This window comes from Mobula hypostoma, chromosome 2 (assembly GCF_963921235.1).
Source record: "Mobula hypostoma chromosome 2, sMobHyp1.1, whole genome shotgun sequence".
NCBI classification, from domain to species: domain Eukaryota; kingdom Metazoa; phylum Chordata; class Chondrichthyes; order Myliobatiformes; family Myliobatidae; genus Mobula; species Mobula hypostoma.
Genome location: NC_086098.1, coordinates 104,316,462 through 104,330,167, shown reverse-complemented (window position 1 = coordinate 104,330,167; position 13,706 = coordinate 104,316,462). Strand labels below are relative to the sequence as shown.

General features: G+C 37.0%; 1 protein-coding gene across 3 annotated transcripts in view; it reads left to right on the top strand.

The window, feature by feature from the left end:
• Positions 1–13,706, top strand: part of phip (pleckstrin homology domain interacting protein) — a 198,864-nt gene that overhangs the window by 126,318 nt on the left and 58,840 nt on the right. For 2 of the 3 annotated variants that reach the window (XM_063040327.1, XM_063040326.1), the window contains exons 16-20: positions 965–1,093; positions 3,773–3,998; positions 4,539–4,670; positions 8,617–8,800; positions 9,344–9,446. In XM_063040327.1, coding sequence (XP_062896397.1) covers positions 965–1,093; positions 3,773–3,998; positions 4,539–4,670; positions 8,617–8,800; positions 9,344–9,446 — 774 coding nt within the window. The remainder of the gene's footprint in view (positions 1–964; positions 1,094–3,772; positions 3,999–4,538; positions 4,671–8,616; positions 8,801–9,343; positions 9,447–13,706) is intronic. The other variant, XM_063040329.1, reaches the window with a different exon arrangement.

Here is a 13,706-nt window from a genome sequence, read left to right as displayed (position 1 = left end):
CCCTAAGCTTTGCTGTCAGGATACTCTGGCCTAAGTCCTTGCTTTGTCTTGATGTCTGACTGCCAGCGACAGAAGGTTATCGGAACGTGCCTACTGCATGCAGCCCAGATTAATGCAGACAGATAGCGTTTGATGACAATTTCAGAAGGTGGATGGGTTCAGTGTGGTCCTGCCTAATATTTTGACTCAACATAGAATGTTACAACATTCTTAATTAAAATAATTAATTCTAACTGTATTTTAAAAATTTTGAAAATTGAAATGTAAGCACAATCTTGTTTTTTTTGTGCTTTCTTCTCCCTTGGTACTTTCACCAAAACCAGGATGAAAAAAGGTTTAAGCAGAATGCCTTTAGATTGAAAAAAACTACTATCCTTATTAGGAATTAAAATGCTGTTTCACTTTAGTATCATTGCTTGGCAGCATGCTGATCACTCTGAACCCCACAAAGAAATGTGGCTGCTTGGATCTGTGTAACTCGGAGAACTGTCCTTTTCTTCATCCATCCGTAATCACTATGAATGCAAAATGCATTTTGTTGTCACCACGTTAACATGGTAATTGTGAGATCCTAGTTCTATTTAAAGCCAGTCAAGTCACGTGTGTATGATTATTGTAATTAGTGCAAGCCTTAGGCATGCATTTCATAAGTCTTCCATGTTTTTGTCCACTTAATAAAATTAGCACTTCATATTTAAAAGGCAAGATAAATTCTATTCCGTTGCTGTTGATTTTTATTTTTCTGTCCAGCTGCTTTTGGATTAATTGTGGCAAGATTTTTGGCAGATATAATTAAAAAATGGATTGTATGGTACTTAAATTTAAATCATTACTTCTCCATCAAAAATACAGTAATTTCAGATTGATGTAGGTTTGTGCATCTGATGGCGAAGTCAGCTATCCTTTCTCTGCAAAAATACAATGTGTGTTGTTCTCATAACTATTTTTACATTCTATTTTTCAGATTGAAGGCCAGGGACATGGAGCTGTATTTGATTGCAAATGCTCCCCTGATGGGCAACATTTTGCATGTACTGATTCCCATGGGCACCTTCTTATTTTTGGTTTTGGTTCAAGCAGTAAATATGACAAGGTATGGTGGCTTTTGAAAAAATAAGTTGTCTTAAAGATTCCCAACATTGGTTTTGGTTTTGAATATTTTTTTAAAATTTCAATCTGCAACATTAAAAAAAACTTGGATACTGTTGTTGTTTGACATTTTGAATATTTCAATGTTTGTTTCTCCTTTGCTGTTGAATCATTATGTGAGCAGACAAATGGAAGCCAGAGAAGTATTTTTATAAAGTTATCTACATGATGAACGGTTTCCATTCCTGACACATGAGTTTATTAATGAGCATTGACCTCAACATCTTGAGTTTATTGTCATCATCAGAATCTGACGAAACAATTTTTTATTGTGGAAAAGTTTGTGTGTGTGTGTACTGTATATTCATTCTTCAGATTCTGATGATGAATTCCAGTGCTTCTATAACCATTGAATATCCCAAACAGTAAAATTATGATGTAGATTATTATTACTTTGTTTCTATATTGAAAAGGTAATCAAAAATTTTTAATTAGTAGAAATATTGTATTCACTGCTACCTGTAATTGTGTGCTATCTTTAAGTTCAGCAAAAAGTCCCATTCTGTTGTACAGCAGCAGTATGAAACAAAACCTGACATCAAGCCCATATAAAAGACATGGGCTTTTGGACCTGAAACATTTAGGCAACAACAGTGAAAAATCTAGCAATGTTTCTAAATCAGGATCTAATGTGATTTGGAGGGGAATCTATAGGTGGCTGCGTTCCAATTCTGATAGTAAAGTAATTAAAGATAGTTCAATAAGTAACATAAATGCTGCCTGACCTGCTAGTTCCTGCAGCATTTTGTATGTGTTACTCTTGGTAAATAACTGAAGTGCACTTGGTAGAAAATACAAACAGCAGACCCGGTGCACCAAGCACCCCACCTTGTCCTGGATGGTGCCAAGGTTCATGAGTGTTGTAGAGGAGATGTGGGACTATTCCAGTTCCATTTCATTGCACTCTCATTGCTTGTAGTTGCTGGAAGGGCTTGCACAGAATTTTGAACTTTTCACCTGTACTTGCAGGCATCAATTTTATGTGGCTATTCTCATTAAATTTTTGGTTAACTTAATAATAAAAGGATGTTGATAGAGGGGGCTTTGGTGATGGAGATATAAAACAAAGAATTGGGTACATTTTACCAGGAGCAGCTGGGTAAAGATGTAGCAGTAGTTTGCAAAATGAAAAGAGATCAGTAGTTTTTAGGTGTAAAGATGATGATGAAAGATTTTCCGGCAGCTGGGAATAGTACTTGACAAGAGAAATTATTGGCAATCTCAGTTGGTCAAGGGAGTGGTGTCTGACAACTAGTTTAGTATCACTAGGCATGGAGAAGTAGAACGTAGGCCCCTGGAGAAGATGTTTGAGAGAATAGCCAAAGGTAGCTGACTAGAGGAAGGAGTAAACCATCAAATGTTTAGTCAATAAATTGAAGTTGGAGAAATATGTACCAATTCCTCCTGGGTCTATAACAAAACTCAGCTTTTCTAAAATACATAGCAATATAAAATTACTATATAGCACATGATTTATTATAAAGTATAATTGGTTTTGCCACATGAATACCAGATGAAATGGAATTCATGAACAATTGTTAAACCACCAAAATATTTCCATAATTTCTAGCAATAGATTTATCTCATTCCATGTATGTGTAACAAAGTTTATTATTAATGTTACAGTGTGGGAAGGCAAACAAAAATAAAGTTAGCTAATCTGATGGTCTGTTGTAGTTCTTAATAGAGAAATTAGTTAACAGATGTTTGACATAAGAAACAGAGTTTCTCTTTCTATTAATGTAAGTAGTTGTCGGTTTGTACAGGAAGAAATAACTTGATATCTGTTGGTATGTAACTGAATTGTTTGCCGCTTCTAAACTTTCTTCCCTCACTGGTGCCATCTGCCTGTAGACCTCTTGCTGCTCCCAAGCTCAACTGCTGATGTTCTGAACTCATCATAAATCTTTGAATAATTGTCCTTTATACTCAAGGAATTGTACTCTCCTACCCCAACTAAAAGAGAAATCAATCATCAAAAAGCTGCAGATGCTAAAAACTGAATATGCTGAGCATGATATGTTTCCATTAATGGGCGAGATTTGAATGATTATAGGACTGGGAGGAGCTGCTGTTTAATTCCATAGGAACTCAGGCAATGAATCTCTTGATTTTTCTTCCCTGGAGGTCATTTGAGGTATTTAAAGCAGAAGTAGATAAATTTCTGAATGATGATGAATTAGAGAGTTACAAGGAACTGGCAGAGATGCAGTCTGGGGCAAATCAACCAAGATTATTCTGAATGGTGGGACCGGCTTGAGGGGGCAAATAGCATGCTTTGGCTCTAATTTTCTTACATTCTTATGATAGCGTCAGTAGGTCAGGCAGCATCTGTGGCATGAGAAATCAAGTTAACTTTTTTATTGGGTTGAAGCATATAGTATACGGTGAACATGAAAATAAAAGGCCCTGCTCTAGTCATTGGAATTCCCCTTTTCAGAAATAGGAATTTGTTGGGATTTTTGGCAAAAGTTCACTTTTTTTTAAAACTAAAATTTCAGAATACTAACATGTCACCATCAGGTTTTATAGCTTTCAAGTTTAAAAAGAAGTGAATATAACAGTTGATAAATCCTTCAAGGTAAAATGAAATGCCTGAACCTTTCAAAATTTCTTGCTGTAGATTTCTGATCAGATGTTTTTCCACACGGACTATCGACCCTTAATTCGTGATGCCAACAACTACGTACTGGATGAGCAGACGCAGCAAGCACCACATCTTATGCCACCTCCATTCCTGGTGGATGTGGATGGTAACCCCCATCCACCAAAATTCCAGAGATTAGTACCTGGCCGGGAGAACTGTAAAGATGACCAACTCATTCCACAAATGGGTGTTTCTGCAACAGGTAATCAAACTCATGATATAAGGAAACTGAAAACTGGTCAAGTATCTAGCATTGCATATTAACAAATGAAAAATTTTAAAAATTCAGAATGCAGTTAAAACTTGCATGTCTCTTAAGTTAATGTCAGTGTTCCTTCCAGACTCTGTGGAATATAATATTTTTGGCAAGAAATTGTAGTGCCAATATTTTTCAAAAGCTCATTTCATACTTAAGTTGCATAGTGTGTAGGATTTTATTCTCACATAATGGTGCAACTTTAGGGGATATTACTACCATGCTGGTAACTCAATAATACATAGATCTGATTGTCCTTGTCAAGTTAAAAATGCAGAATAGAAATAAATATATACTAAATTTAACAAAAAGTGTAAAGATTTTCAAATGTCACATATATAATTTTAGAAAATGCAACAAGAGATATTTATTTTGGAAAATATAAAAAAGTTTACTAAAGAATATGGTAGTGCTTGCTAATTTGTAGAATGAAACTAATTGCTTTTGCTTTGCCTGTTATTTTGCTGTTTGCCACTTTGGCTCTAGGTTTGAACCAAGTTCTAAGTCAAGCAAACCATGAAGTCAGTCCATTGGACAATATGATTCAACGACTTCAGCAGGAACAAGATCAGAGACTAACTACAGGTACCAACAACACCTTGAACAGAGGAAGATTAGGTAGGACAATTTAATAACTGACTAGTAAATGCAATATTATAGAATTAATTAACATGTATCTAATTTAGCAGAATAGCTTTTATGTCACTCATCGTTTTGTCCATGAACTCCCAATTGTCACTTCAAAAATTTAAGCCTTCTGTAAGATTTGATTGACTTTAGGATGCCTAAATTATGTTTAATTGATAACTGGTTTATTATTTTCATATGCAGTGAGGTATAATGAAGAAGTTTGTTTACATGCTATCCATACAGACCATTTTATCACATCAGTATGTCAAGGTTGTACAGGGGAAAAGCAATAACAGAATGCAGAATATAGTGTTACAGTCATAGAGAAAGTTCAGTGCAGGCAGACAATAAGATGCAAGGTAGATTAACCAAAGTCCTTTTTAAAATAAAAAAAAGTTGAATGCCTCCATGCTCTTCCTGTTTATTATTTTATGTTCCAGCAGTTTCCCTGGTGGATTACAAATGGTAAACTACAAAATAAGGAAGTTAGAAATAATGGAATAATGTCATTTGTTAAAACATTCCACCACAAGTGCCATGGCTGGGGAGCAACAGAAGTAACACCATCTCATTTCTGTTACCCATGCTGCCGTTGCAACAGAGTAGTGCAAGGCTTCACTAGGTTCACTGGGCTTACCTGCTAAAAGTTAAATAGTTTGTGAAACCTGCCACCTTTTCAATTGATCATGGGGAATAAGGAGAGTTATTATGGTAGCAGTGGCACAGTAACTAGTGTCAGGTTCAATCTTGATGTCCAGTGCTGGCTGTACAGAATTCGTACATTTTTCCTGTGTCCACTTGGGATTCTTTTGTGTGCTCTTATTTCCTTCCACATTCCAAAGATGTGCTGGATTGTAAGTTAATCGGTTGCAGCAAATTCCCCCTAATATAGTGGGGGTAGAGGATGGCAGAAAAATTCAGGATGAAAAAAAATACATTACAGGGAAATAGAAAAACTGACACAGACCCAGTGTGCCAAATGTCTTTTATCTCTGTCATATATGTGACAACAAAAATAAAAAAAAACATTTCAGTGATAGTTCGGATTTTGCTAGCAACACCATATCCCAGCAGGCCTTTAAAGCTTCTAATGTTGGTTTGCTGACTCTATGGAAGAGCAGAACATATGTGCAAAAGCAGCCTTGAGACTGGAAGGTTAGTTTGTTTGTGATGAGATAAACTCCACCATACTCAGAATTCAACCACAAATATGCAGAAGTTGTCCACTGTGTCACTGTTCCTGTGTTTCAGTTGAACTAGTTGGTGGAGGGGGTGAGAAGAGAGGGGAATTTATTGAGTTTACATTTCTGATTGTAAGCTAGATACAAACTAATTGTGTGTGAATGCTTGGAAGGGAAATGAGGGTTAAGCTTACTTGCAATGCTCTTCTTTGTGGACTGGAATGCTAATGCTGCCAGATTTCACTTTTGGGGTAAGGGCTACCTAACTAAAGGAGTGGAGGGTGTTTCTTCCCTGATGTTACTTTGCAGCAGGGACTTGACACTGATTAGAGGGAAAAAAAGTCAATAAAGAGTCCTAAAACTCTTAAAGAATTTTTATTATATAACCAGGACTTTCCAAAATGGAAAGCACTGGTGGGGAACAAAGACATAATATAAATGAAAAAGAAGAGATTTTCCTCATTCCTATTTCCCTCTTATATAATCTTGTACCAAAAATGCAATCCCTTGTTTGTTTGTTACTGATGAATACCTGGTGTGCAAAAGTTGGTGCTGTGTTTGTCTATGTAACCAGTAACAGATGTTATGTATATATACTTTTCTTATCTTCGCCTCTGATTCCAGTCAAGCTTTTTTATGTCTTTATCCATATCTTAGTTTCTAGATGTTCTGGAAAATATACCTTTCTCATATCAATTTACTTACAATTTAATACATAAAGCAAGTATGTTTGCCTTCCAACTTCAGAGACCCTGGTTCATATTTCCACATGACATAGAATGAGACCATTTGAGCTCATCAGGTTTGCCAGCTCAGACAGCAGTTCCATTCCTGCTAATTGTCCTAGAAATTTATTTTCACATACTCCATCCCTATTCTCCTACCCCCAGATTCTACTTTCATCTACACAATAGAGGCAACTTGCAGTGACCAACTAGCCTACCAACCTAGCATCCCAGCCTTCGATGCTGTTTGTCCAGATAATGCATATTCTCCTCATAGGACCGTAAGGCATTGGAGCAGAATTTGGCCATTTGGTCTATTGAGTCTGCTCTGCCATTCAGTCATGGCTGATCCCCTTTTCTCCTCCTCAGCCCCACTCCCCAGCCTTCTCACCATAACCTTTGATGCTCTGGCCAATCAAGAACAAACATGCTCTGCCTTAAATACACCCAATGACCTGGCCTCCACAGCTACTTGTGGGAACAAATTCACCTCCCTCTGGCTTAAGAAATTACTCTACATCTTTGTTTTAAATGGGCACCCATCTATCCTGAGGCTGGGCCCTCTTCTAGACTGCCCTACCATGGGAAACATCCTTTCCATATCTGCTCTGTGTAGGCCTTTCAACATTCGCGAGGTTTCAATGAGATACCCCTTCATCCTTCTAAACTCCATTGAATACAGACCCAGAGCCATCAAATGTTCCTTGTATGATAACCCTTTCATTCTCAGAATCATCCTTGTAAACCTCCTCTGAATCTTCTCCAACGCCAGCACATCTTTTCTTAGATGAGGAGCCCAAAACTTTATACAATACTCAAGGTGAGGCCTCACCAGTGCCTTGACCACATGGGTGTCTTTTACATTGAAGAAATCTAAGCACATCCTAAAAACCTGTGGACATGCTAATTAGCTACAGCTAATTATGTATTCTAATGCAAATTAATTCAAAGATGAGTTGATGAACATATCTGAGAGAGAATAATTTGCGGTGATAGAGAGAAATAAGGAAATGGGTAATGGGATTTGCATTATTTTGTACTGGGCACTGACATGGACCCAGTAGACAGAAGTTCAACTCCTTTGTCATGAATTCTCTGGGCAAAAGAGGGACAAAGGTAATGGAAATAAAGCCCACATGGAAATTAATGTACCTTTCACAATACGCTGGTTGAGGGAACTGGTGGGATTATGTTTTGAGGAAGATACAGAGGCATCAAGGTGACATAGACTAGTTAGGTGAGCATGAAAATATTTGGCAGACAGAACATAACGTGAATAAATGTAGTTATCCGTTTTGGATGAAAATATAGAGCTGGTTATCGAAAAGTTATCTTTAGAGATATTGATTGAAAAGGCAGCTTATGCGGCCGACATTGAGGGCAAGCCTGCAGGTGCAGCAAGCAATTATGAAGAGAGATAGGCCTTCCTGTAATAAGAGGTATTGAATACAAGAGCAAGAGTACAGTCTTTGCTAAGACCATACCTGAAGTGTCTGTAGTTATGGTCTCTTCACCTAGGAACAGATATACTTGTTAAAGGGAGTGCATCTGAAGTTCTTTAGACTCATTCTTGGATTGGCTGGACTATATTGATCATGCGAGAGTGAGAATTTTTGCCATTAGCCTCATCTGGCCCATTATTTTGAAGAATGCTTATTTCTTAATATTGATAGTTCATTCAAATTATCATACTGATATTTTTCTATTCTCCAACTGATGGCATGCTGCAAGGGAGTACACCATCTAATTTGGGTCATTTTGCTGAATTGTGAGAATGAAAATCTTGAGTATTTTTAAAAGAAAATGCTATATAGTTGCAAAGCTGTTCATGTTCTCATTTGCTTGTTTTCACTTTGTATTTATTATCAGTATTCTTTCCAAATATGCCATTTTGAGTCCAAATTGCTACTAATGGTAATTATCCTTCTGTTTGAAATGCATTCTGCTAGTGTACTACCATGCAAGTTTTCCCCTGCCTTGAAGCACCATGACAGACATTTCAGAAGTTTTTCTATTTGTTCATTCTAGGCTCACAAAGTTCTACCTCTGAGATGCACTCACCTCCAAATGTTGGCTTGAGACGCAGTGGACAAATTGAAGGTGTGCGGCAGATGCACAGTAATGCACCTAGAAGTGAAATTGCCACTGAGCGGGATCTTGTGGCCTGGAGTCGGAGGGTAGTAGTGCCAGAATTAACCCAGGGTGTAGCTAGGTACGTATACAAATTTTATGGAAGAAAAGCAAAATTGTACATGTTGTAATTTCTCTTTTATAAATGAAGTGAAATGTCCATTGTTTCCATTGATAGTAAGTATTTTTATCCTTTGGAATATGTATTCTGCATTATAGTTTGCATGATATTCACTGTTAATACTTTGCAACAATTTTTTCATCAATTGCATGTTCTGGGTATATTAAATAATGGTGCAGTAGCACTGTTATTTATGATACAGGGCTACCAATTGTGCGGCTTAAATTAGTGATCCAGAGATTATTGCATTTATCAGCAAAGGAACTGGAGAGTCTGAAATAAAGGGCCATTATGTAGTGACCATATGTAGACTGTATTGTGGCTGAACTTCTGCAAAATGAAGGTCCTCTGCCAACCTCTGATCACTGCACAATAAGCCCTAACAAAAATGCTCCAACATTGAGACCTTGGAAAGCATCGAAAGATTTTCATCTTTATTATCCAGTTGATGTATGTGTGGGTGCCACTTTTAACTTCCCTTTTCTAATTATACTTGTGTTACAGTAAGCAGGAAGAATGTAGAGCAGCCAAAGGGGAAGAAGAAGTAAACATTTATAAATATGAGAAGAGAAAGAAAACAACAAACCAAGTTCAACGAGAAAACAAGGTAATTACTTCATCAGATATATTTAGCAATTCTAGAAGAATAGCCAAAAGGGTTAGGTAAAATACCACATAACTCTCAGATGATTTAAAGATTGATTCTTCATGCTCAAAATAACCAACTTATGACTGATGTTTTCTGGTTGCAACGGTATGACTAATTGCAACCAGTCTATTTTCCTGGATTTCTTTTTGCAAGTTATTAAATGATCTAAATTTTATACTAGGACATAACTATGGTATTTCTCAAATTGTGGTATGAGCAACTTTGGAGAGAGTTTTATCTTGTATTGGTCCTAACCTGTGTAAGCTTATACTTCAGAAGATTTATTTTATCAAAGGTGCTAATTTTATTTTGCTTCCAGCAATACAGTTATGTCTTGACCTTGCTGTTTATAAGTGGGAAATAAATTAATCCTCTGAATGCGTATTTCTACATCTAAAACTATATAATGGACTTACTTGGAGATCACTGAAAGCAAGATTCACCCTGTCAGTGCTACAGCTCCGTAGAAGCATTTCCACATGTGTTGTGGTATTCATGAATGAAATGAGAAGGAGTTTCTGCATCAAACAGGATAAGGGATAATAATAAATAATTGACGTAGGCGATTGAGGGCACACAGAATGCAGCAGTAATTAAAGTGTTAGATTTTTTTAAAGCTATTTTCTAATTGTAGACTTAACTTGACCAGCAGGAAGTGCAAAAGCAGCCTGAATGCATTATTACTTACTGTTCCTTGCTTCTTGTGAAAACATGTCTTTTCTCCTCTCCAAATAAGCTTAATTACAGAGCTGAAATTACAGCCGCAAACTTTAGTTCCTTTCCCTGGTGTTGTTTTGCAGTTAGTCTATTGCAATCTGCTAATATTTATTAGATCAGCCATAATTGTGCAGTTGCAAGAAAAGGTTTGTGAGCCATTTGCAACTACCTGGTTTTCTGCATTAATTGCTCATAAAATGTAGTCTCATCTTCATCTAGCTCAAGATAATAGACAAATGCAAACTGCCTAAACTAATAACAGTCAAACAATTGTACTTTTCATGTCTTTATTGAACACATTGTTTAATCATTCACAGACCAGGCTGGAAAAAGTATGTGAACCCTTCTATTTAATAACTGGTAGAACTTGCTTAAGCAGCAGTAATCTCCACCAAACTGCTGCTGATCAGACTTGCACAACAATGAGGAGGAATCTTAGACCATTCCTCCATACAAAATGGTTTCAGTTCATCAATATTTCTGGGATACCTTGCATGAACAGCCCTCTTCAGGACATGCCACAGTATCTCAATTGGTTCAAGGCCTGGACTCTGACTCGGCCATTCCAAAACACAAATTTTCTTCTTTTTAAACCATTCTGTTATTGATTTACCCCTGTATTTCATATCATTGTCTTGTTGAGTCATCCAGCTTTTACTGACCTTCAGGAGACAGACTACTACTCTGACATTCTCCTGTAAAATGTCCTGATACAATTCTGAATTAATGATTCTCTCAGTGATTGCAAGCTGTCCAGCCCTGAGGCAGCAAAGCAGCTCCAAACAATGATGCTCCCTCCACCATGCTTCACAGTGCCCTTTTTCCTCCAAACATAGCGGTATACATTTCTGCCTAAAAATTCAACTTTAGTCTCACCTGTCCACATAACGTTGTCCCAGAAGCATTGTGGAACATCCATGTGGTCATTTGCAAACTTGAGACGTTCAGCAATGGTTTTTTCATGAACACCATTCTATTTCAGTTTTTTTCTTATAGTGAACACATGAACAGATTCTGAAGATTTCTGCAGGTCTTTTGCTGTTACTCTTGGGTTCATTTTCACCTCCTTCATCATTGCATGTTGTGTTCTTGGTGTGATGTTTGCAGGACGCACATTCCTAGGGAGAGTAGCAACATTAATGAATTTCCTCCATTTGTAGACAGCTTCTCTTACTGTGGACTGATGAACACTCTCATGTCTTTTAGAAATGCTTTTGTAGCATTTTCCAGCTTCATGTGTCTCAACAATTATTTTAAGGTCCTCTGAAAGTTGTTTTGATCGAGGTATGGTGCACATAAAGAGATCTTTCTTGAGAAGCGCATGCCCTGTCAGTAACCTGACTTTGTGTGTCTTTTTTTTTATAAGGCAAGGCACCTCTACAACCCACACCTCCAATCTCATCTCATTGATTGGAACGCCTGACTCTAAATAGCTTTTGTAGAAAGCATTACCTCTGAGATTCACATACTTTTTTGAACCTAGACTGTGGTTGTTTATGTGTTATTGGTTTAGGCAGATTGTGTTTGTCTATTATTGTGACTTAGATGATGATCAGACTATGTTTTATGAGTATTGAATGCAGAAAACTAGGTAATTACACAAACTTTTTCTTGCAACTGTACAAGTAGTGTGCTGTAACTAAGAAAACTAAGTACTGAGAGTATCGTAGTTATAATCAGTGGAAAGATTCCAAAAGAACTTGAAACTGAGCACAAAATGGAACAAGCAACTGCTTTGCAAATTTCAGAACATTTATGCTTTCTCTTACTGTTTGGTCGAACCTAGATTGGGCGAAACTGAAGATATGTATTGATTGTTGGAATAAGATTTAAATTTTTCTTCCTCACTTTACGATTGTTTGTTTAGCCAGTGTGATACTCTACGATCTTTAGAGTAAATGAGGAGAACTGTACATATAAAAGATGAACTCAGGTGATTGGTTTTGTGAAGATAAATTGTGTATTTCATTTTTATTTCATCTTGAATATGAAATGATTGCTACCTTATCTCAAGTGGGTAATGGCCTTTTCAGCAAAACAGTCACACAGTCTCCCTCCAACAGTAGTGTTCAACAGCACGAAGGCAGAATTTTCAGAAAAAGAGAGAACCAGCAATCTTCCATAAAAATTGCAGAAGCTCTTCTGCAATTTTGTTGTTCAGCTGTGTACACTATGACTTTGCTGAGATAGCTCCAGGTATGCTAGATGCCGACCTTTGTACACAAGGCTAGAAGGTTTAACAACAAGGAATCCTCAACCACAGCACACTAGGTCATTCATTGCCTATAGGAGTTCCAGAAGTCCTGAATGTTAGCTCTTTTCTCCATTTTGGTCTGATCAAATGTACTGGTCTATCTACTGCCAACTGCAGGTTCCCAATGAAGGTACAAGTCTGTATTCAACTTGGTGGTTCAAATTGTTTTCTTTTTATCTCTCAGGACTGACTTGATACCAAGTTACAATGGAATAAAGTTAATAGATCATAGAATCTTAAAGCACAGAAACTGGTCCTCTTGGCCCACTATGTCCATGCCAACCATGATGCCCATTTATGTTAATCACATTTGCCCTTCCATATCTTTCAATGCCTTTCCTATCTAAGTACATGCGTAAATGCTTGCAAAAACACTGTAATTGTATTTACCTTTACCATCTCTTGCGGCAGTTATTTATAGATATGCACCCTCTTCACTTTTCTGAAAAGCATACTCTTTGGATCGTCTTTAAATTTCTCCTCTCTCTCCTTAATCCTTTGTCCTACAGTTTTCGTCCCCCCTAAGATAAAGACTCTGACTGTCTACCCTATTTGTGCCCCTCATAATTTTATAAACCTCTTTAAGGTTACATCTTAGCATCCCATGTTCTAGAGAGATTAAATCCAACTTTCCAATCTCTACTTATGATTATAGCTCTTTATTCTAGGCAATGTCCTGGTCAATCTCTTCTGCATTCTCCGTTGCCACCACAATCTTCCTGTGGTGTGGTGACAGAACTGTACACAGTGCTCCTAGTGCGATCTAACAATGTTTCATATATTTGGAATATGATGTCCCCACAATGTCCTGGCTTCTTGACCATTTTATGAATCTGTTTCTCTACTTACGATGAGCGACAGGCTTATACTCCCAAGTCCCTCTATACAACAGTGGTCCTAAGGCCCTTGTGATTTACTCTATATTTTCAACTAGAATTTGAATACTTAGTGATAACTAATAAAGTCATTTATGAAACAAAAAAAAAACAGAACTACTTAAAAGATATTGTCTATGGAGAGAGAAAACCTGAATTAATATTAAAGATGGATGAGTTTTATATATCTGTATCTGAATGAGTTAGTTCTGCTACAGACCCAAAAGACTACATATCTAAAACAAAAAAAAAAGTATTCTGAAATCACATTAACTGAAATTAGTTGAACCATTACCTTGTTCAATGCTTGGAGTGTATTCCCAGGAATAAGCGTGCTTTTGGGTTACCAAAGATGCTTTTGAGCTAAGAACC